At 45.4% G+C, this 24631-nt stretch overlaps 2 protein-coding genes across 3 annotated transcripts in view; one reads left to right on the forward strand and one right to left on the reverse strand.

Annotated features, from left to right (window-relative positions):
• The first annotated feature begins 4656 nt into the window (after positions 1–4656).
• Positions 4657–16684, forward strand: LOC124963626 (cytochrome P450 4A11-like). Its single transcript, XM_047523422.1, has 13 exons — positions 4657–4871; positions 6850–6991; positions 7630–7674; positions 8122–8249; positions 10046–10170; positions 10516–10670; positions 11097–11203; positions 11289–11479; positions 11581–11714; positions 12881–12945; positions 13091–13167; positions 15667–15840; positions 16176–16684. Exons 1-12 carry the CDS (start codon positions 4683–4685, stop codon positions 15833–15835), a joined length of 1527 nt encoding a protein of 508 aa, XP_047379378.1. The 5' UTR covers positions 4657–4682; the 3' UTR covers positions 15836–15840; positions 16176–16684.
• Positions 9252–24631, reverse strand: part of LOC124963612 (cytochrome P450 4B1) — a 28546-nt gene continuing 13166 nt past the window's right edge. For both annotated transcript variants that reach the window (XM_047523405.1, XM_047523413.1), the window contains exons 7-12: positions 24499–24605; positions 23554–23744; positions 21123–21256; positions 20259–20323; positions 20072–20154; positions 9252–19667 (exon numbers count right to left, since the gene is read on the reverse strand). In XM_047523405.1, coding sequence (XP_047379361.1) covers positions 19484–19667; positions 20072–20154; positions 20259–20323; positions 21123–21256; positions 23554–23744; positions 24499–24605 — 764 coding nt within the window. In that variant the 3' untranslated portion in view covers positions 9252–19483. The remainder of the gene's footprint in view (positions 19668–20071; positions 20155–20258; positions 20324–21122; positions 21257–23553; positions 23745–24498; positions 24606–24631) is intronic.

Consider the following 24631-nt stretch of genomic DNA (forward strand, 5'->3'; position numbering starts at 1 on the left):
AAAATAGAGTTTCCATATAACCTGGCAATTCCAGTACGAAGGAATTCCAACGGGATTGAAAGCAGAGATTCAGACACTTGTAAGCCAGTGTTCATTGCAACATTATTTACAGTAGACATAAGATAGAACACACCCTAATTTCCATGACAGCTAAATGAACACACAAAATGTGATACATACATACAATGGAATTACATTCAGTTACAAAAAAGACTTAGGTTGTGATACATGCTGCAGCATGAATGGCCTTGATAACAGTATGCTAAGTGAAAAACAGTCAAACATAAAAGAACAAATATGGCATGATTCCACCAATAGATAGTAGAATAGGCAAATTCATAAAGCCAAAAAGTAGACTGTAGAAAGTAGACTGGAGATGGCCAGGGACTGGAGAAGGGAAGAACAGGGGGTTTTGCCTTACAGTTACAAAGTTTCTGTTTGTTTATAATGAAAAATTTGAACTTTTCATGGTTGTATAACATTGTAATTGTAATCAATGCCATTGGGCTATACAATAAAAATTGGTAGAAGCATCTAATTTATGTTCTATATGTTTCCTATAATTAAAAAATTTAAGAATTAATATAAAAAGTGTAGTAAATGAATACATTTTATGGCATATACATTATATCTGAACAAAGCTGTTTGTATAAAAATGTTTCTTTCTGCTAGATTCAGCCTTTGTAGAGGATTAAGAGTAAGTAATATAAGCAAAATTGTATCAGCATCAAACTTGGCTTTAAAAGAAAACAAGTAAAGCCTGGGATGAACTTCCCAAAGCAATACCTGCTTCAAGATACCCCATCAGAATCCACAGCTTCTCTTCTGCCTTTCTTTGCTTATAAACTCAACCAGGAAGCTTGTGAGAGGGAAAATATTGATTTCATTTTACTATAAACCACGGCATCCAAATCTGAATTTAGTCTGGTGGAGATGGAAATCCAGTCACACCAGAGTTTTATCCATTCCCTCTCTCCCTCATTCACCAAATTAGTCAGTATTTATTTCCCAGGATCAGTAGGCACAGACTTCTGTTCCATGCAGTGGGAAACATAAGGACATACAATACCCAGTAACAACTTTGCAAAAGTCTTTGGTTGAAATGTCTGAATACAAAATAAATGATCAAGGTATTTATGTATTAATAAATAGTGATGATGAAAATCAAAGTTTTTGTAAGAGTTAAGCTCATAATCTATATACGGTTTTATATTCTTTTTATCACTTTCTTATAATCTTTACTCATCCTTCAAAATTCTTCATGAACACCATTCTCAATGACTATACATGTTTAATCACATGATTTTCCCTACATCTCACGGGGGCTACCTTGTATATTGAGGCTTGAATTTATGCTCATATGTGGACTAGATAATCCATCACATCTCCTGCTACTTAGACCACTGGATAAAAGATAGCAAACACAAAATACCTCCTTGAACATTTGGGACCTTCAGTGAAAGGTAAGTGCCCAGTGGAGTGTAATGAGGCTCAACCTAGGCCTCATCTCCTTTGTGTTAATGTCTAACAGCTAAATCTCTGGATCAAGACTGATGGGTGAGTTCTAACAGCACCTCTTATCAACTGGTTGATGCTAAGAAAGCAATTAACCTGCTTCTGCCTCATATTTCCATCTATAATAGGAGGGGTTTTTTTGTTGTCTTTTTAACTGTTCTGTTGTTGTGAGGAGAAGCAGGTAAAGTTCCTTGCTCTGTGCCCTTAGTATACTCTCTTCTCACTAAATGTTAGCTTTTATCATATTATGAGCTCAACTAAAAAGAAGAATTTGGGATTTAGAGAGGGCCAGAAACACCCACAACCACAATTCAAAGCCAGACTCCGACTCCACATGTCTTCCCATTACTGTCCCTTATCCTGTAGATGAAAAGCAAGTGCTGAGCCAAGTAAGGTACAAGTCAAGGTTCAAGTGTCCCAAGTTAGGGAAGAGGAACAAAGATAAGGATGGAAAATAACCAGAGAATTAGAGGAAAGTTCAGCAAAATGGGATGTAAATAAATGCATGCCCTTTTACCCTTGCTTTTTACAGAGCCCAGGATTAAGAAGGAAAAAAAAACCAAACAAACAAACATAAAACCATCTAGGCCCATGGTTTATGTAATGGATTACTTGTTATTAGGAAAGATAATGGTGAAGGTTGTTGGGGACATTTCACAAGTTGTTGGGGGAGGCAGTTTTATAGTTCAATAGAGAAAGATTCTAATCCTGCCACAGACTATCAATGGTCATTTGCCTTTTTAAAAAAATCACTTTGCCACCCTGCCATCAATTTCTTATCACTAAAATAAGAATGATAGTTCAACCAATCATGTTTACTGAATATTTGGTAAACTAAATTATGAATTCTTTTAAGTCAGGATTTTTGTCTATTTTTATTACTGTTGTGCCTACTACCTACATCCTACCTGGTTCTCAGGAAGTGCCTGGTGGATTGTTATTAGCAGAATGCCAGATTAGAGGTACTGGGCACACTTCCCTCCATGAACAAGGATCAAAGCAAAGAAAACAATACTCCCATTTCACTGGAGTGTTTAAGGAGAGTGTAGGAGTACAGTAGTGTCATGATGGAGACCACACAGAGCCTATATACCCAGGATGGCTTTGTAAAAAAGGAAGTGCAGCACACAGTTCCTACCACCATATCTCGCCACACAAGATAAAACCTAAACTTCACACAGTAAATAATGGGTAAATAAGAGACCCACAGCAGTCCCCACTAAACCCTCTGACACCTGAAGAATTTGCTACTGGATAAGCCTGCAACCCTCACATGGTGTCCAGAGCTGTCAGAGAATCTGCACTGATTTGTTGCCCCAAAGAAAGAGCCCCTCCCATTTTCTGTCCTCCACTACACAAGCTTCTACTGAACAACAGCACCTTGAGCCCCACTCAAGTGTAGTCCCATGATGCTGCCAGTCACCACATCCAAATTCATAAGGTACCACAGAGCAGTCAGGCAGCCTTCCCTACGTGGCTGAGCCAAGACTACATCCCACCAAGAACCTTGGTGGCCTTTCCACCCACCAGCAGCCCTGATAAGCACCCAGGAAGCTCCCTCTGAATAACCCACTGGGCTAACTCACCATGAAGGCATGTGTGCAGCCCTTAGAAATTGACTGACACCACACCTGTGCCCGTCAATGCATCTCACTGGTGATGTATATTTTCAGGACCCTCAGAAGCTGAGAGTGCCCACTCCTCCTGCTGTGAATATTCCATACACCAGACCTGCTAGAGGGGCCTGACTCTAACATTGTCTCACTCAAATGTGAAAGCTAAGAAGCTGGCTTCATAAAAGTAGAATGTAAAACAGTGGTCACTACAGACTAGGAAGGGTGAGGGGAAGAGGGATACGAGGGAGTTCAGAACCAGGATACCGAACTACAGTTAGGAAAGATGGTACCACTACAGCACAGCAGGGTGACTATATATTTTATAAGTAGAAGAGTTCAAAGGTTCCCAAAAGAAAGAAACAATAGCTTGAAGAGCCAGCCTTCTAGTGGAAGAGGGGATTCTGAGGATTCCTCAGGTTGCAGCTGAGCAACCTTCCATGATCTCTTCCAACACCCCCACTGGCACCAAGACAAAAGGAAAAGAGTGCAAGATCAGAGAATGGTCGAGTATCCTTACTTGCAGTACAAGAAGAACATGACCCAAAAGGCTCCTGCAGCAGAGGGGTTAAAAACCAGTGGAAGGTGAGTAAAGGCGGAAGGAAACCCGACCTGCTCCACAAAAGCAAAGAAAGCATGTGATGGAGAACAGCCTCACTCAGTTCAAAGAAAAGGCACAAAAGAATTTATTGATAGTGTGCCAAGGAAGGAGAAGCTACAGGAAAAGGCTTGTGAGCTGAGGCTAAGACTTCTATTAGAGGAAGCGGGAGCTGGTAGATGTGCCCAAAGCCCAGAGCATGCTCGGTCCTCCCAGGCAGTGGCTAAATGCTTCAAGGAGCAGTACAAGACATTCATTCCCCACAGCCCTGGACACCAGGCAGCACCAGCTGCCCATGAAGTGGATACACCTGGAGGGAGACTGGCAGCAGTAGTACTAAGGTGCTGTGAATTGATGATCACTCACCACCTACCAGGAGAACTTGGCATTGGCAATTCAGATGTAAATATGCAGGTGTTGGACTTGCTGAGTGAACTCAAGGAACTCTCTGCTGAGGCAACCTTAATAAACCATGAAGTCTGGAAGAGGCCCAGGGCATGGCGACCCCCTCTTTTTAACAGTTTTAGCAGAATAGCTATTTTTGTGTGATAACCTTGTTTGATGGGTAAAATATAAAACTTTTGCAGTAGAAAAAAAAAAGAAATGATAAGTATGTAAGAATAAAGAAATGATAATTATCCTGATTTGATCAGAACATGCTGTATTCATGTACTGAAATATCACATTATTCCCCATAAATATATACAAAAAATAATATAGAGAGGGGAAAATGGATGTGTGCATGACCGTTACCATTTTCAGCTGACCAAAAATTTCTGTCTCCCAGGGTGAATTGTGTGAATGGTTCCAGTTAACTCTGAACTCTGAGGTCAAACTCCGCCTTCATCTTTCTCCCTCCCCCAGGTGGGTGGGGAGATCCTCCCAGAATATAAGTAGTGGAAGTCAAGGGTTCAGTGACAGTGACATTCAGTGACTGATCCAGAAGCTTCTGCACCATGGGTGTCTCTGCACTGAGCCTCACCAGACTCTTGGGTGGAATCTCAGGGTTCCTCCAGCTGGCCTCCCTGCTTGGCCTGCTTCTGCTGTTCTTCAAGGTTGTCCAGTTCTACCTGCACAGGCAGTGGCTGCTCAAAGCCTTCCAGCAGTTTCCATCCCCGCCCTCCCACTGGCTCTTTGGGCACAAGGTAGGAAAGAATGGAAAGGGGAGTAGGAGGGCAGGGAGGTTGCAGCCCAAAGACTGGCCAGGAAGTCCACAGGACAAAGCCTCTTGCATGCACTTGGTATCTGAGGAACACCCAGATTACCTCCCAGCTGGGCTCATCCCAGTGCCAGAAACCCACTCCTTCAAAAGAAGCCCACCCTGCTGGGCATGGTGGCACATGCCTGTAATCCCAGTGGCTCAAGAGACTGAGGCAGGAGGATGAAAGCCAGCCTCAGCAATTTAGCGAGTCCCTAAGAAACTCGGCAAGACCCTGTCTCTAAATAAAATATAAAGTAGGGCTGGGGATGTGGTTCAATGGTTGAGAAACCCTGGGTTCAATTCCTGGTACCAAAAAGAAGAAGGAGAAGGAGGAGAAGGAGGAGGAGGAGGAGGAGGAGGAGGAGGAGGAGGAGGAGGAGGAGGAGGAGAGGAAGGAGAAGAATAAGAGGAAGAAGAAGAAGGGGAAGGGGAAGAAGAAGAAGAAGAAGAAGAAGAAGAAGAAGAAGAAGAAGAAGAAGAAGAGAAGGAGGAGGAGGAGGAGGAGGAGGAGGAGGAGGAGGAGGAGGAGGAGGAGGAGGAGAAGAAGAAGAAAGGGGAAGAGGAGGTGAGGAAGGAGAAGAAGAAGAGGAAGAAGAAGAAGGGAAAGGGGAAGAAGAAGAAGAAGAAGAAGAAGAAGAAGAAGAAGAAGAAGAAGAAGAAGAAGAAGAAGAAGAAGAAAGAAGAAGAAGAAGAAGAAGGAGAAGAAGAAGAAGAAGAAGAAAGGGGGGAGGAGGAGGTGAGGAAGGAGAAGAAGAAGAGGAAAGGAAGAAGAAGAAGGGGAAGAGGAAGAAGAAGAAGAAGAAGAAGAAGAAGAAGAAGAAGAAGAAGAAGAAGAAGAAGGAGGAGGAGGAGGAGGAGGAGGAGGAGGAGGAGGAGGAGGAGAAAGGGGAGGAGGAGGAGGAGGAGAAGGGAGGAGGAGAAGAAGAAGAAACAACCTGTCCTGTTGTTACTCAGCTCTGTCCCTCACTCCATCACCATGCAGATCTGACATCTGTCCTGGAAGCCTTGAATTTGGAGGACTATGGTTGGCACTTTCTGAGTCTTCTCCTCTCCAAGCTGACTACCCTATCTCCCTCAGCTGTTCTCAAAGAATCAGTCTTTTAGATGCTTGCCTGCCCCAGTCACTAAATGCCATCAGTGCCCAATCCCAATCTTACCTGGATTTTTATGGAACCCCTCCCTTGAGGAATTATGCTGTCTGGTGACTTTAAAAGAACCTCAGGAGGCTTCAGACCACAGGAAAAGAGCTCACTTTGCTGCAGTGGGCGGGTAATGTCAACTGGAGGGACCAACCAGCTAGGTTTGCCAAAGACTCGGAATTTTCAAAATGGGTGATTTTAGGGCCTGAAACCCTGATGATCATAGAGTGGGACAGAAGCACTACGCCTTCCGGATGAGGGAGACTGATGTTTGAGTTGCCCTATTAAATAAGGTCTGTTTAGCTCCCACTCACCCTGCACTGTGAGGTCCTTTGCTGTACCTCAGTGCCCAGCACAGAGCCTGGCACAGGTATTCAGAGTCACAGGAAAAAGGAGAGAAAGGAGAAACCAAAGGGCTGTGGAGGAGCAGTACCAGCCCCCTATACTGACAGTCCTGGGGGTGGAAGGCACAAAGCCAGGAGCACAGAGAGGGGCTCAGCAAGGGATTGTGCATTAAACACACTTAAGAGGAATAGGAAGAAATGGAGCTCTTGTCAAGAATGAGGCTCTGATGCCAACAGCTCCATCCTACAGGGCCAAAGGATCCCAGCTTTGAGCAAGTCCTGGGAGACACCAGGGTTCTGGAAGACAGCACAGATAGGGTAGCAAAAAACAGCTCCAGGTTCCATTGCTATGTCCCTGTGGTCATCCAGATCATCGCTCCATTGCAAGGACTAGACCTAAACAAAATATTTGGCTCATTTTTCTTTCTTTTGGTGACAGTTCCAAAAGGACCAGGAGCTACAACAGACTCTGTCATGGGCAGAGAAGTTCCCCAGTGCCTTTCCCCGCTGGTTCTGGGGTAGCAGAGCTCGCATCGTTATCTATGACCCTGACTACATGAAGGTGATTCTTGGGAGATCAGGTGAGAGAAACCTCATTCTGGCAAAAGAAGCTCCTCCCTCTTTTGTATATGCCCCTTATCTGTCAAATTCCGGAGCAGAGTGATGCTTCAACCATCAATCCTAGCCACTGAGAACCATTTACCCAGGCCACAACCCAGCATATGGCCAATAATAGTCCGTACTGAAGCTTTAACACAATTGTGTGGAGCCAAATTTTTTCAACTTTTTAGTCTTTCTTTTTAAATCAAATCTTGAGGCGATCTGTTAGGTTAATTGCCCCAGACCCAAAAAATAAACTTTATATCCATACCAACTTGGATTTGAAATCTCTAAATTGTCACCTGTCTTGGGTCACAGGATGACTAAGCCACTATCCATTGAAGAAAAACCATAAATCTCTCTCTTATTCTTTGGCATTGAGGACAGGGCCTATTTCTTGACTCTTCATCACAGTCCTGGAGGCGTTCAGCTGCTGATCTATGGAGCTGCCTCCCTGGACCCAGCTGACTGTCAGCACAGAAAAGGAAATGGGAGGGAACAAATTGCCAACTGACAGTCATTGAGAACTTGGGCAGCATACAGTCTAAACCGCAGCTACCTTGGGACTGCACTGTTTGGTCCCTGGTTTCCTATTAAACCTTTACTTTAAATCTTTCAGATCCAAAGGCACCTGGTACCTACAGATTCCTGGCTCCCTGGATTGGTATGTATGTCTAAATTAGGTTTCCCAGGGCCATTCTCTGACTCGCAGGAACACCAGGCCAAGGAATATTCCATCCCCAAATCAAGTTTCATTTCTTCTAACCAGACCCTCATTCCATCCTAATGCTGGTATGATACCTCCTCAACTTCTGTCACATCTCTTCTCCAAACATCCCAGGCTGACATTCAATTACATCCTTCCTTTTCCTGCTCCCAACACTTTTTCAGCCCTTATCTCACAGTTTTCATGATCATAGCCAATGTACCAGCCCATTTAGGAAATTCACATTCCTGAAATGCACCATGCCCTTCCTGCTTTTGTCCAAGAAATTCAACCTTCTTCAGTGTTGCCTTCTCCAGCTCTACCCCACAGTACCTCCTAATTATCCCAGGGGTATCTCTTATTCTGTCTCCTCTGTACACATATACACACCTATCTCTGGTCCAGGGTATGGTTTGCTCCTGTTGAATGAGCAGACATGGTTCCAGCACCGGCGAATGTTGACCCCAGCCTTCCACTATGAAATCCTGAAGCCCTATGTGGGAATTGTGGCTGACTCTGTCCGAGTGATGCTGGTGAGTCTGTTCTTTCTTTCATTTTCACTCACCCACTCAAGGCACACACTCAGATTCCCCTGTCTAACACAGATAGTAATCAGACACAGTCACATGAAATAACACTCTCAGGATCTTACTGTGAGAGTAGGTTCCTAAAAAGTAGATGGGACAGAGAGGACCCAGGCATCAGGATAGAGCCACACTTTGCTTATGGTGCAAGTCAGAGAGCATCATGGTGAATACAGGCCCCATCTCCCACTTCCAAGTCTTCAGAACAATAAACTGGAGGAGTAGTCAATCATGCCAGACAGCAGGACTGGCTGATCTGGGTAATGGCATCTTCAGAGGCAGTCTAGAACTGCCAGGATGTCACTCAGACAGGTTCTAACCTAAGGCCCAGGGCTTCTGCATGGACTTGTGTAATATATGCAATGAAATGAACACCAGGTCTGTATTCTCACTGCCAACCTGCCATGCCATCAACTCCAATCAAAACTCCAATTTCTTTTTATTCTTTTATTAGCACAATATAGTTGTATGCAATAGTTGGATTCATTTGGCAAAATCATACTTGCAAAGAATTTAATTTACTCCATTTCAGTGACTGGTGCCCCTTCCTCTTCCTCCCCTCCTCCCTCCCCCTATTCTTCCTCTTCTCTACTGATCTTCCTTTTGCTCATTTATTTACTTATTTTGATTGGTGTTTTATAGATATGCATAAAGGTGAAATTCACTATGTTGTATTTATACATGCACATAGCATGATTTCATCAAATTCATTCCGTATTTCTTCCCCTTTCCCATCCCTCCCCCTCCCTCTCAACCCCTTCTTCTACATCACTGATCTTCCCTATATCTTTTTGATATCTGATGCCCCCTCCCCTTTTTCCTTATTTTGCTCTAGCTTCTGCATATTAGATAAAACACTCAATCTTGATTTTCTGAGTCTAGCTTATTTCGCTTAGCATGCTATTATCCAGTCCCTTTCATTTACCAGCAAATGTTATAATTCTATTCCTCTTTATGGCTCCAAAAAACTCCATTATGTATATACACCACATTTTATTTATCCATTCATCTGTTGACAGGCATCTGGTCTGATTCCATATCTTGGTTATTATGAATCATGCTGCTATAAACTATGAAGTGGCCACATCACTATAATATGCCGATTTTAGATCTTTTGGATAAATACCAAGGAGTGGAACTGGATCATACAATAGATCTATTCCTATTTTTTTGAGGAACCTCTATACTGATTTCCAGAGTAGTTGTGCTAATTTGCAGTCCCACCAACAATATATGTGTGTACCTTTTTCTCCACATCATCACCAGATTTTTATTGTCATTTGCATTCTTGATAATTGCCCTTCCAATGGGATTGAGATAAAACCTTAATGTAGTCAAAACTCTGATTTCTGACCCAATTGTTGTCAGCAAACTTTCATTAAATAAACAGAAATCAAAGTCCCTAATGGTCCATTGGAAGTGCCCATAGTGGCAACCTACATTTTCTTTGGCCTCTAGACATTTGTCCCCTAATATTACAGTCCCACTAAGTCTTCAGGTGGAGCTCAGCTCTATATTTTAATGGTCAAACAAAACATTATAACTGGCTCTCAAAATTCAAAACATTACAGAATGCTATGCTTAATTTTTAAATAATTTGTGAGAATATAGGCACCATTTAACAAACATTTATTTTAGCTATTTTGAGTGCATCTGCTCTCTAAAGTCAGGGACAAGGAACAGGTTATCTGGAGATGCACAAGCCTTCTAGGGAAAATGAGATCATTGCCCCTATCCCACCACAGGACAAATGGGGGAAACACATCGACCAGGACTCCCCACTGGAGATCTTTCAACACATCTCCTTGATGACCCTGGACTCCATCATGAAATGTGCCTTCAGTTACCAAGGCAGTGTCCAGCTGGACAGGTCAGTGACCACCCTTCAGCTACAGAGTCCTTGTTTTTACCAATTGTTATGGACTCACCTGAGAGGCAGATAGGGCAGTATGGATGAACACCTCCACAAAAAAGAGAGTTTCTGACCCCAGCCCCAGGCTGAGCCCTAATTCCTGACCAAAATCAACCCTGTCTCAGCCACAGAACCCTGATCCCCAATATAGGTGGCAGCCTAGTCACAAGGATTGTAAGGCAGAAGTAATGTGTATCTCAGTATTGTCTGTCCCCACAATTCAGGAAAACCCCACACAAAGCCCACTCTGCCTGCAGTTCACATCTCTTCACAGTCCAATATGTTCTGCATGCTCTCCCTCAGGAACTCCCAGTCCTACATCAAAGTCATTGGGGACATGAACAACCTGTTTTTTGACCGCATGAGAAATGCTTTTCACCAGAATGATATCATCTACAGTCTGTCCTCTGATGGCCGCTCATTCCGCCGTGCCTGCAAGCTTGCCCATGAGCACACAGGTTCTGTCTCCTCCTTGCTTCCTCTTCTTTACCAGGGGCAGCCTATGTAGCTGGCCACAACTCCTCAAGCAGAGCCAGGTCCCCTGGCATTCCTGCAGGACCTTGGACACACAAATGCTGAGCACTTTCCTAATGCAAGGGTTGGGAGCTGAGATGTTAGGGTGCAAGACAGTGTGCAAGAGATTACTTGTGCCATCACATTGGTGATATTGATGAGACCCATCCCGAAAGCTTATAGAGATACTCCATGTGCTGTATTCCAGAGGGGAGGTTTGACCTGCATCAGATGGTGCTGGACCCCCTGCCCCACATACCACACTCATCCTGAGTTCTACAGGGCACCCAAATTGGTGCAGGGAGGCACATGGGGATTCTGGGGGTTGCTGTAGCTCTCAGCCCTGCCTGGTAACTGCTCTTGTGGAACAGATAAAGTGATCAGGCAGAGAAAGGCTCAGCTGCAGGATGAAGAAGAACTGGAGAAGGTCAGGAGAAAGAGGCACTTGGATTTCCTGGACATCCTCCTGTTTGCCAAAGTGAGTGTGTGGGAAAGAAGCCTGTGACTTTCCCCAGGAGCAGAGCAAGGGACAAACCCTGCTCTCTCATCCATGGCCTCCCCAGATGGAGAATGGAAGCAGCCTGTCTAATAAGGACCTGAGTGCAGAGGTGGACACCTTCATGTTTGAGGGCCATGACACCACGGCCAGTGGTATCTCCTGGATCTTCTATGCTCTGGCCACACACCCTGAGCATCAGCAGAAGTGCAGGGAGGAGGTCCAGAGCCTCCTGGGGGACGGATCCTCCATCACCTGGTGAGTGAGAGGTCAAGAGGTGGGAGAGCTCTGCCTCTGGTAAGGACAAGCTGCTGGTCATCCTGGGCCTCACCTGCCCCTCAGGATGGCCTTCGCTTCAGGGACCACATGGACCAGATGCCCTACACCACCATGTGTATCAAGGAAGCCCTGAGGCTCTATCCACCAGTACCAGTTGTTGTCAGAGAACTCAAAACACCTGTCACCTTCCCTGATGGACGTTCTTTACCCAAAGGTATGATCTCCACAGACTCATTCACATAAGATTTTCCCAGAGACAAAAAGATCAGAAATCCACATGTGCTTCAGCAGTTCTGAACCTGTCTCTGCCGCCCTTTTCTTGTCAGCAAATTAGTGCTTCTTACTCTTAAACTATATTTTCCCAGTATGGGACATATGCCCAGATGACCTATAAGTTTCCTTCTGATTCTAATAGTCCACAAAAGTAGCATCCTAAGCTTCTTTTGTTCTTTAGCTAATGTTCCTTCTTCTTTAGAATCTCTAGTCTTATGATGTTCTAGTTAATTCTAGTTTGCTGGCACTGTTGTTCTTTGATTCTAATACTCTAGACGCTAGTTCGACACTGTAGGATTCATGTGCATCCCTGTCATTCCATGTCCTCATTGTCACATCATTTTTATCATCCTCTGTATTTGGTATTATGTGTAGAAAACTTGATGAAATGCAAATAATTGTAGGTACATATCTGTAAATGTTAGCCTCTGGATGTGGTATCTCATGACTTTAGCTCTAAAATTCTATTTCCTGAGATGTGGAAGGTAGAGAAGTATCAGACAGAGGCTAGGGAGAGGTGGTTCTTTAGTCCTGTCAAGGCAAATAAAGAAAGTTAGCAAATTCCATGTCATGGGTCAGATGTGACCCAGTCTCTCAGGAGCCCTCAGATTGATGGCAGAGAGCAGCTGATGACCAGATATGAGAACCCAACCATGGTAGCCAACCATCTGTTGGCTCACACCTCATTAGGTCTGAATCCCAGCCCTGCCACATCCTACCTATGTGATCATAGGTAATTCCTCTCTGAAATTTAGTTGCCTCATCTGAAAAACAGGGATCCAACCACCTTCCTTGGAGGGTTGTTGTGAGAACCAAATGAATTAATGTATACTCCTCAGTGGGAATCTTTCAAAAATATAAGCTCTTCCTACATTTATTCCAAAAAGAAAGGTACAGTGCTTTCTTGCTTCTCTCTCTTGGATTCGTGGTTTTCTGCTCCTTGCCAGTACTCAGGTGCTTTGCCAAGTCCTCCAACATCTTTCATAACAGGAGCATCCTGCTCAAAGTCATGACTTAGAGCACCAGGCCTTCTGTACATGCATGTCCCCTGCTGGCTGAATAACCAGGGCTTCACCCCATGGGCATAATCATTCTTCTGCCCCACAGGTGTCCCAGTCGTACTGTCCTTTTATGGCCTTCACCACAACTCAAAAGTGTGGCCAAACCCAGAGGTATGGAGGTCCTTAGGGGATGGGAGGGGATGATCTCTGAGGACACCACCTCCTTCTACACCCACTTCTTGATATCCTGTCCCTGCATGGGTTAGAATCAGGAGCTTGACCTCTATCTATCCTGGTCCTGCTGCTCTCTCTGCAGGTGTATGACCCTTTCCGGTTTGCACCCGATTCTACCCGACACAGCCACTCCTTCTTGCCTTTCTCAGGAGGAGCCAGGTGAGGGGTCCTGTACTGGTTGGTCATGGGATGGGGAAAAGAGGAGTCATGTCTGGGCATCTTCTCAAAGTTTATGATCCCTTAAGTTACTGTACAGCATCTTCAGGTATGGCATTGTTTGTTGGTATTTATGGCAAAGAAACCTCATTTGCATGTTTCAGTGCACAAAAGAACCACGGCAGGCGCACCACGGAGATGTTGATCCACTGCCCTTCCCAGGAGTCAGACAAATTTCATTGTCAGTGGGTGTTCCACACATCAGCATGTTCTGGTGTTTTTCTCACTTTAGGGTTATGACTTTGTGAATTAGAAATTCCCTTATAAATTTCACTTCAGTTGCCAGGATTCTTACCAGATGAATCCCTCTCTTCCCACACATTCTCAATTCAGCCCACCACCCTTTCTGTTTTGGGTCACCAATCCTCAGATCACTGAAGAAAGTGACTACTTTGCCAGTGTTTGTTTTCCCAAAGCCTGGAATGTGCCAACTCTTCAGTTAGATACTTGAAAAGTTAGCTATTTGAAGAAAGTGTCACACCAGGGTGTATGGTTTCTTAGCCTCAGCATTTGCAGTCTCTCCCAACACAATGTTTGACTGCATGTCAATGTTCATGTTCCTTGTACAACATTCCCAGTTGTCACAATTTGACAGGTGAAGTAAGATCTGCATACCTTGAAATACTTATAATCCAACTTCAGACAAAAAGCATAAAAATGAGGACAGTAAACTGCCTTTGAGAGAAAGCCACTCTATTTGGTATGTGGCACATAGCATTTGAAAGGTTCCCAGTGTGTGCAACATAAAGCCCCCCTGAAGCAGCAGGACAATACACTCCAAAAGGCTGCTGTGGTCATCTACAAAAGCTGCCAAAATCTTCCAGTGAGACATAAGATCATATAAATTTTATTAAAAGCTAGTAAAAATGGGCTTTTCTCAGCTCATACTCCTATGAATCCTTCAAATGGTAAATCAGCGGGCTGGGGAGATAGCTCAGTTGGTAGAGTGCTTGCCTTGCAAGCACAAGGCCCTGGGTTTGATCCCCAGCACCATAAAAAAAAAAAGGTAAATCAGCTTTCACAGAACAGGCTTTAAGCAAATTGTTTTTCCAGAAATTGATTTTCTGGGATTTAATTCCAGGATTGAATACTTCTTCCTACAATAACTGCAAGTCATGTTGCTACCACTAGAGGGCAGGAGAGTGTCGCATAGTTTAATTTTTAGGTCAAAACCTGTATTCCCTTTCATTGTATTCCATTCTATTTTACATTCTATTATTAAACTCAAGTGAACTGAATTTTTAAACTCAAGCGACATTAATTAACTTAAGTCAGTGTAAAATAAATCATTAAGCCAGCCTCTATGTGTCAGGTTCTATATAGGCTAGGTGACAGGAACATAGAGATGAAAGATACTGTCCCTGACTCCAAGAATTCAAAGAAAGAAAATGCAATCTCTAGAGACAAATAAATACCTATGCTTAAGACACATTTTTCCCTTCTTCATTCTTTCACTCACTCATCACTCAATGAGCAGTTTGTGGAATATTCCACATCCCTGGCACTGTCCAGAATGGCCCCGAACTATGGTGTGTCCTTAAATAAAGCTTGGATGGCACCTTGAAGGTCTGGGAGGGAGAGGGGCAGCTAGCACAAGGGTGAGGGCAAACTGGCCACTAATCTGAGCTTTTAAGGTATGCAGGCAGAGATGGAAGGAGAACATTCTCTGTGATCACAACAGCATGAGTTGAACTAGGAAGTGAGGCCAGAGAGGCAAGAGGTGGGTAAGGCAATAATCCAGAGAGAGGTGTGGAGGGAGCCTGGGCATTTGGACATGGAGGGCATGATGGAAGGCATGGGAAGTTCTGAGTTGGGCTGAGGCTTCAGCATGTAGGGAGAGAGGCAGCAATACCAGAGGAGTCCAGGAGAGGACTTCAACCTTCAGATGAAGATGGCAAATGGGGACATTTCTGGAATGTAATGAGAAGGCTACAGATCCTAGTGGAATGAGGGAGTTAGAGAGTGGCAGGAACCTAACCAGTCTGTGGGAGGCAGATGGGGCTGCAGCTTGAGGATCCCCAAACCATTACCCACTCTAGGAGCTTCTTCACTGATATCTGGCTTCCCTATGAGGAACTCAGTTCCTGGATCCTCCTAACTGGAATGTACTAACCAAAAACTAATTCTTTAAGTTATTCATGTGCTTGGACTCTGTCCCTTAGAATATTAGCACTGTCCCAATAGAGACTTCATGCCTCTGAAAGCAGAAGTACGGTCAGAGCTAGCCCTGAAACAGTGGTAAGCCTTGTTAAAGATCAGGAAAGTGTGAAGCAAGGCTTGGGGGTAGAGGTATGTGTGACCTGTAAGTAAAGGTGTCAGACAGGCCCCATGGAAGAGGACCCTGAATGTCCATCTCTAGGCTGGTGCTCAGGGACCACTGCCTGCCCAGCCCAGAACAGGGCCTGAGACCAATGCTCACTTCATTGTTCCTGCCCTGCCCAGGAACTGCATTGGGAAACTATTTGCCATGAATGAGATGAAGGTGGCTGTGGCCCTGACCCTGCTCCGCTTTGAGCTGCTGCCAGATCCCACCAGGATCCCCTTTCTCATACCACAACTTGTATTGAAGTCCAAGAATGGGATCCACCTGCGTCTCAGAAAACTCCACTAACCCTGGTAGGTCAAGAGCAGGCTCTGAAGGCCTCCAAACTGCCATCTTTTATCACCTGCTCCTGTTCCCAGCCTATCCGCCCACATCCTGCTTCCTACCTGCTTGCCTGCCTTTCTTCCCATCTGCCTGTCCCCTCTCACCTGCCTCCAGGCTCCCTACTTATCTGTCTGTCTGCCTATCTCCCACCTGCCTGCATCCCTGACTGCACCTAACTCCAGCCTGCCTGGCCCTCCACCTCTTTCCCCTTTCCACCTGCTCATTTTTCTCTTAGTTTCCTATTGCTGCTATAAATGACCACAACCTTAGTGGTTTAAAATAATGGAAAGTTATTCTTTTACAGTTTTGGGATCAGAAATCCAAAATGGGCATCACGGAGAGAAGTTGTGGATGTGACCAGCCTTCCTCTGCAGGGTTTAGAGAGAATCTTTACCCTTGACTTCTCAGTCTCAAGCTGCATTCCTTGCTTTCCTCTGTACTGGATCCCTTGTCCTTCTTTGAAGCCAGCATAGTTTTCAAACTTCTTTCTCTTACTGTTTTCACATTTCCTTCCAGTTTATATGGAACCTTGTAATTATATCAAGCCCATCCAGGTGATCCAATGTAATTTCTTCATCTCAAGATCCTTTACTTAATTAAAACTTGAGTTCCTTTTGACGTATGGGATAAAATATTCATGGGTTCTAAAGTTTAGTACTTGAGCAACATTAGAAGCCAGTAATGAACCTAGCAGAGTCCTTCCCCAAATGGCACCTCACCTGTCTATCTAAACCTCTCCTGAATGCTTCCTATCTACCTGATTTTCTTTCACACATGCCTCTCCATCTCCCTGCAATAAAGTTCCCAATGTCACATTTAGTGTCTTTCTTTCCTTGGAAGGAGATAGAGGGGAAGAGAGAAGGGCAGAGACTGGTCTTTTCTGAGGAAGGAACAGGAGATGACATCTGTCCTGTAGTACCAGGACTCCTGCCTGGCCCACCTCTCCAGGCAGTCTCACCCATGTGACCCCTGGTGCCCCCTAGCTGCTGAGGATCCCATGTAGTAACTGAGTTTAGAAAGGTTCTCTTGTCTGGGAGCTCAGAGGGACAGGCTTAAACCTACCGGGAGAAGAGACCAGGCCTCTTTTCAAGGTGTGTTCCTCATCCTAGATTTTTTCAGGAATGGTCCCAGCTAGAGCCCTTCTTGAGCTGAGCTGAGCAGGAAAGACTTGTAGTCCTGGTCTGGCATGAGACCTGGGGGACCTTTTTTGTGTCTTCTTCTTTTTTTATTATTTTTATTTTCTTTTTGTGGTACTAGGAACTGAACCCAGAAGCACTTTATCACTAAGCTACATCCCCAGCCCTTTTTATTTATTTGATGTTGAGAGAATCATCAAGTTGCTGAGACTGGCCTTGAACTTGCAATCTTCCTGCCTTGGCCTCCAGAGTAACTGGAATCATAAGTATGCACCAACACACCTGCCTGGGGACCCTGCTCTTCACAGACCCAGTGAGATGTGAGAAGAGAGCCCAGCCAGGCCATGGCATCAGACACCTGATGCCCACCAGTCCCAGCCTCCATCTTCACCCATAGGAACTAAAACCTCCTCAGGAGGCTCAGGAGTGGACAGTTTTCCAGCAAGGGCCGGGAGGAGTCCAGATTAGCAAATGACTGGCCATCCCAAGGAGAGGCTTCATTGCCCCTGCCCACATCTGGTGACTGCCTGGGTGCTAGTGTTCTTCACCCTGGGATGACCCCTGTGTGGTGCCCACACACAGCTGCATCTGCTTCCCTTATCTCTGGATCTTCAGCACCCATATCCCCACGTGCTCCCACCATGTTCCCTGGGCTGGTGTCCCTACTTCAGTCATCCTCTCTCAAACCAGACTGTGCCTTTCTTGCTGGATCTGAGCACAGGTTCCCATTTCCTTGAACCGTTCCTAGTTCAGGGCTCTGGATGCCACAGACAGACCTCCCTGGAGTCCTCTGCTTCCTCACTATCCAGTGTTCTGCTTCCTGGAAGGGGTTTTCCCCAGGTTGCCTTCCTCGTTTCTGAACCTCCCAAGTCACTAAACTGTTCAGTCCTGGTCTGAAGAAGGACAGGAAAGGGCTGGACATTTGGTGTTTGACTAAGGGGATAGGAGAGAGTCAGGGCAGGAGAATGAGCTGGGAATGTCACAGTAGGATGTTTAGCAGGTTCCCTGGTATCAGGTGATACAGAGGGTTCATACTGGCCATACTTAGAGAGCACAGGAAAACAGAAGCTCAGAATTCTGGTTTGCCAACCATGGACAGGTGTTCTACCCACAAGATTCCAAAAAAGTGTGTTACCAAAAAAGTGACCCTGATCGCTTCAAGTAATAGGCAAGACCCAGGCTGAGTTCACATTCACGTACACATCTCCCAGAACACAAACACAGAGACACTCGTGTAAACCACTCCTACACACACCCGTTACACACTCCACACTCTACCCACGCACACATGCAGATGGGTGCCCGGGATTACAGGAGACAGAGGGGTACGTTTGGAGAACTAGATGGACTAAGTAGAAGTCAACTGTGAAGCCCATCAGCCCCAGCCTCCATCTTCCCTCCCCCACGTAGCCTCTCCTCCCCTCTGGCACCAGAGCTCTCAGATCAGTTTTTCACAGACGTACTCTCAGGGAGACTGTCAGTACTAGTAATGGAGTCTTGGTCAAAATATGCCTGAGTCAGGAGGCCTCAGCTCATTTCTCCCAGATAAGCATCACAGGTTCCTCCCCTTAATATTGAAATGGGACCAGAGTTTACTGCCATCAGAGGGTCATCAACCCCGCTGACACCAGGTAACTGTCTGAAAGCTAAAGATCCAGAGATAAGTGAAGTGAATTGAATTAAGCTTGGGTGCCACCCAGGGGTCTTCATGTGGTTCCCAGTTTGAGGTCCTCCCTGAAAGTCCTTCTTGGCACCTTCATATCTCACCCATAAGTCAACACCTGATTCAAGAAGGACTTTCTTTCTCCCAGAAAGTCCCTCCTTCCCCAGCCTCACTCTGAATGCTCAGAGCATTGTGAGATACCACTACTGAAAATGGCAGGGATGCCTCAGGGACCCATCCTAGGAGTCCCTGTGGAGAAACCATCTTCCAAATTCTTCAATGTCCGTGGGAGAGTTTCCTTTAGAATCATCCATTATTTTGTTCAGTTTTTATTTATGATTTTTCTTTATGTCTGTTATATTCCAAACACACACACACACACACACACACACACACACACACACACACAAAAACACATCTCAATGAAGGGACAATGCCCCGAGTCATGTGTTACCATGAATCTGGAGGCAAAGCTTCCATTGCATCACTGTGAATTACTAAGGCTGGAATGTATGTTTTGTTACATTTTAGAACAATTGCCAATTATGGGACACAAAGTTCCTCTAAGCAAATAGGTGCTGATTTTGTTGAGTGAATGAATCAGTTCTAGAATACATGCATAGCAAGCATTTGTAGACATACATGTTGATGTGGCACTGTCCTCTAGGAGGCTGTCTATGTCAGTGCCTACTCCCCTCCCAAACTATAAGCCTCCCGAAGCCAGGGAGCCTCCACCACTCCACATCAACCCTGAAGGGAGTGGCCAGAGAGAACCCACTGCCTAGGTTATCTCGGGCCTTGCTCTCTACAGAGCTACTTCCCAGGCCCACGACTAAGAGACTTCAGGTGGAGATGGATACCATTCTTGGAGCGCAGGATCAGCTGGGGCATCTTAATGGGTAGCCTCGAGGGATCCAGAGAGAACTCAAAGCGGAGCAAACAGAGGGCTGTGACCACCTTTATCTCATTCATGGCAAACTGCTGTCCGATGCAGTTCCTACAGTGAGCAGCACAAAGAGACATTGCACTATGGGGCGTTGAGATTGGTGAAATTCAGTGCTCCTAGCAGCCAACAAATATCAATAACTATTTTTGGCTGCATGACTGGCTGGTGGATTAATTGGCTTCAATTTAAGAAACAGATCTTGGGAGAAGGATAAGGAGCCCATGCTGAGTAGATTTACACTGGGGATTCTAGTTTGGGGTCTCTCCTCCCACCCACTTCCCCAGGACAGGAATACAATAGCAAAAAAGTCCCTGGAGCTTACCCTGCATTACAATATCCACACACCCTGCATGGCCCCTCTCATTGTAGAGTACCCATAATCATGCCTCCCCCATGATGTCCTCCACCCTCCCTCCACAGCCCTGAGAGCCTGAAGATACCAGGTCTCTCCCTACCTGGGCCCAGCTGAGAAGGGCATGAAGGCGAAGGGGTGGCGTCCAGACATATTTTCAGGAGAAAAGCGTAGGGGGTCAAAAACCTGAGGGATCAAACTTTGCTTAAATATCCACCAGGTCCTGGCATAGTATAAGCCCCATAGCCACTCCCACCCAGTCTGACCCCCAAGGCTCGGCGATGGAGTACCTCAGGGTCAGGCCACACGGCGCTGTTCCTATGGAGGGCATAGATGTGCAGAGAGATCAGGCTGCCTGTAGGTGGAACAGAGGCCTGGTGATGAGGTGTTCTGGGACAACCAGGCCAACCTCCACACAGGGCCTAAATCCTCTACTACCTCCCTATCTGGGACACTAGCCCCTGCCTGACCTCTGCCAGTGACAGTGAGCTCATGTCCACACTCACTCATCAAAGTACCTTGATCATCATAATGCCTGGTTCCTATAGTCCCAGCACTGATACGCTCCTGACACAGACATTTGTGGAAAGAAATAAAGGAGGAATAAACCCACCCTACCATTAAGTAGGACAGACAGGGACTTAATATCCTTTCTGCTTTCAATGAACTCTCAGTAAGTTTCTTATTCGTAACATTATATTATCAATAGTAATAGCTACCACTCATTGGTATGTACTACGTGTTGGGCTGGGTGGAGGGCTACACACTCTTTACAAAGTCATCACAGATTGCTGTATATGTTGTATGCTGTACAACATCATAGTCTATGTAAACCTTGCTCCCTGAAGTTGTCTAGAACACAACCTGGGTATGCATGTTGGTACTTGAGAGCTCTGATGAACATTGTCTCTTAAATCCTGTCAACAACCTTGAAAAGTAGCTATTCTCCTCACCCCCATTTTACATAATAAGAAGTGGAGGCTTAGAGGTAGAGGAATTTATTCATATGTTGTGAAGCTGGTTTGACCCAGGGCTCTGAATGCAAAGCCTGAGTTCTTTCCCTTTGATGCAAAGATTTGACCAATGATATAGGAGGCTTCGGAAGAGGATCCAGAGGACTCTGGTTCTACCACCACAAACCCACCCCATCACACCTGCAGGCAGCGAGCGGCCATCCACAAAGTTGACAGGCTTGCTAAGCTGGCGGTACACCTGGGGCACAGGTGGGTAGAGACGGAAGCTCTCCTTGATGCACATAGTCAGGTAGGTCATCTTTCCCAGATCATCCCTGCCAGCAACACAGGACACTTGGGAATGGGGAGTAGTGGAATTCTGGAAGAAGACAGGCCCCAGCCCAAGCTTCCCATCTGACCACCAACATCCATCCAAGAGTCAGAGAGGGCACAAAAGCTTCAACTGCCCAACCAGATCAGGTACAGGTTGGCCACTCAGACCCAGAAATCTGGTCCCACTATTTTCCATTCCCTCCCCATCTTTGCTGCTAGGAGAGAAAGACAAAATACCCTAGAAATATATGCATCCGGCCGTCGAAGACAAGGTCAGATCTATGTATATATCTCAGTACCCCACTGAAGCCCACAAGGGACAATTCTTTAGGTGCTGCTAGCTTCTGCTGTAGACTTCGAATGGAAAGGATAGAAGCTTGTGTTGATTGAATTAGCCAATCATTATTCATGAATTGTTCAATGGGTGCAGAATGGCAGAATGATAAACTGATAAATCGCATACACACACACACACACACACACACACACACACACCTACCAGAAAGCTCAGATACAAATGTGAGATCCAACTATAACTACTGTGCAATACCTTAGTACAAAGCTCCAAACCCAAGTTATTTTCCCTCTGGTCCTGATTTTTCATTTTTTTGCACTATTTTATTGACTAAGTGTCCTCTAAGTTGCTTCAAGTTCTAAATGGAATAAAGTGAAAATAAAATGTTTGAACAACCTGCCTCAGGCTGTGTTCACATTGTTGCCCAGCCTAGAATGCCTGGCCTTCTCTTTGCCTGAGTTTTAATCCTCCTTATAAAGTCAAGTCAAGCCCCACCCCTTCTGATGCCTCTCCCCTCAATATCCAGGCCCCTCAATCTTACTCCTCCCTGTGTTTTTTCTGAATTTTCAGTTATGTGAATTTGTCTCTCTAAAAACCTCCCAAACACAGCAACTTGGCTTCTCCTCCTCTTGCCACTTGCACCCCATATAATAACCTGGCACCTGACTGGACACCCTGGAAGCTGGAAGGTTTCCAACATTCAATAAAAATGAATAATAGAGACTCTTCCAAGTCTCCAATCCTGGAATTATAGGTCAGACCCTTCTAGTGAATCCAAAGTTCCTCCACTGACTGAACATTTTCTGTACCCCTGCTATGTGCCTTGTCTATTCTGTTTGTCTATTCTAATTTGTTATACATTACAGTAGAATGCATTTGACACATCATACATAAATGGAATATAACTTCTCATTCTTTTGGTTGTACATGATATAGAGTTACATAGGTATATAATCATATATACACATCGGGTAACAATGTCCAATTCATTCTAATGTCATTCCTACCCCCATACCCCTCCCCTCCCTTCACTCCCCTCTGTTTAGTCCAAAATACCATTATTCTCTCTGACACACCTTATTGTGAATTAGCATCTCCATATCAGAGAAAATGTTCAGCCTTTGGTTCTTTGGGATTGGCTTATTTTGCTTAGCATAATATTCTCCAAGTCCATCCATTTTCTGGCAAATGCCATAATTTCATTCTTATTTAAGACTGAGTAATAGTCCATCCTGTGTATACCACATTTTCTTTATGCATTAATCTGTTGAAGGGCACCTAGGTTGGTTCCATAGTTTAGCTATTGTAAATTGAGCTCCTATAAACACTGATGTGGCTGCATCACTGTAGTATGCTGATTTTAAGTCCTTTTGGAATAAACCAGGAGTGGGATGACTGGGACCTTGTCTGTTCTATAGGCAGTGTAGAAGCCCAGAAAGTTGAGGTGCCTGGCAGGAGGGGAGGAGGCAGTCAAAGGAGAGGAGAGGCTGTGAGAGATTCCTAGAGATCACACTGCAAAAAAATGTTGGGACAAATCAGCTGTTGTGTTTAGGACTTCAGTCTTTAGCCAAGAAACAAGGTGGAACATTTGGCAGTTTTAAAGAGATGGAGTTTGGGAAACAGTCTTTTGTCCCTCACCAGGGGAAAGATGTAGGAGTCCAGAGGCTGTGTACTACCACCCAGAGGCAGGTGGCAAAGTCTTGCTCTCCCTACTGCCCTATCTGCTTCCTCCTCTCTTTCTCTCTCTCCTAGCCCTCCCTACTCTGTCAGTTTATAAAAATCAGCCTCTGTGTGACACTGAAATGACTCCATTTGGGGGAAGTAGGCTCAGGGGTACATACACACTCAGCCGCCCACAAAAGCTACACCAGAGGGAACAGGTCAGTCGCCTCACCTCATCTCCAGGATGGTGCTGTGTCATGCTCAGATGGCACAGGACAGGATGGGCACAGCCTCTCCCTGGGTTGAGCAGGACAGACTGGGCTCACTCTCAACCTTACTCACCACTGGATGGAGTCCTTGTCCCCTAGGATCTCACGGACCTCCTCTCTACAGCGCTGCTGGTGCTCAGGGTACAGGGCCATGCAGTAGAGAAACCAGGAGATACCACTGGTGGTGGTGTCGTGGCCCTCAAACATGAACGTGTCCACTTCAGCCCGGATGTCTGTGTCTGACAGCCTGAGCCCACTTTCATCCTGGGTTAAGGGGTAACAGGACAGCTCAAAGCATTTGAGATAGATATTAAGCAGAACCTGAAACAGTAGTTGTCAAATGCAGGTGTGAGGTAGGGAGAGAAAGCTGCTTCGCAGACTGGGAGTTAGAGACATGTCCCCCCAGTCTTATCTTTCAAGCCCAGCCTGGATGCCTCCTACTCCACGAAGCAATCCCTGATCCCTCTCACCAAATGACCTGTGACCTTACCCTACCCCAACTGTCAGCTCTGCTCACTTGACACACAGAATGCCACCTGGCAAAGGAAGACATCTTTGTCAATGACCACCAACTATATTCCCTCCACTAGACTACAAGAACCTGGAGGGACGGGCCAGATCTTTCCCAGCCCTGTACCCTAGTACAGAAACAGAGTCAATGCAGGTACTCAATGAGTTTATAGAACCCGGAAATTAAAGACTGAATGAATGAATGAAGTCTAAATTCTAAATTATAATATTGTACAATGCCAAGATTCTTGGGGCTTTTAGAAGTCTAGAAATGTCTTCAGGCTTCTACCAAGTGACCCAAACTCTCAGGTCTCTGATGCCACAGCATAGCCGACACACCCTGAACCTTTGCAGCTTTGTTGATATGTGTGATAGGACAAGGAGCAGGTTATATTTTCCGGGTAAAAAGGTAAGGGGTGCTTAAAGCCTCTTCTGCTGTGCAGCTGGCCCTAGGCAGAAGACCCCTCTGCAAACAGCTCTCAGTGGGTGTGGGCAAATGCACACTCACTCGTGCTTCCAAGAGAATATCCAGGAAGTCCAGATGCTTCCGTTTCTGCATCTTCTCCCGCTCCTTCTCATCTTTCAGGGCTTCCTTCCGCTTCCTGATGACCTGGTCTGGGCCAGGAGCACAGGTTGTCACT

This window comes from Sciurus carolinensis, chromosome 1, assembly GCF_902686445.1.
Source record: "Sciurus carolinensis chromosome 1, mSciCar1.2, whole genome shotgun sequence".
Classification (NCBI taxonomy): Eukaryota; Metazoa; Chordata; class Mammalia; order Rodentia; family Sciuridae; genus Sciurus; species Sciurus carolinensis.

Excerpts from the sequence above, each read along its gene's own strand:
- LOC124963626 (XM_047523422.1), top strand. The coding sequence starts at position 4,683 with ATGGGTGTCTCTGCACTGAGCCTCACCAGACTCTTGGGTGGAATCTCA. Across the intron at positions 11,480-11,580 it reads GACGGATCCTCCATCACCTG|GGACCACATGGACCAGATGC; the intron begins GTGAGTGAGAGG and ends CCTTCGCTTCAG. Across the intron at positions 12,946-13,090 it reads AAGTGTGGCCAAACCCAGAG|GTGTATGACCCTTTCCGGTT; the intron begins GTATGGAGGTCC and ends CTCTCTCTGCAG.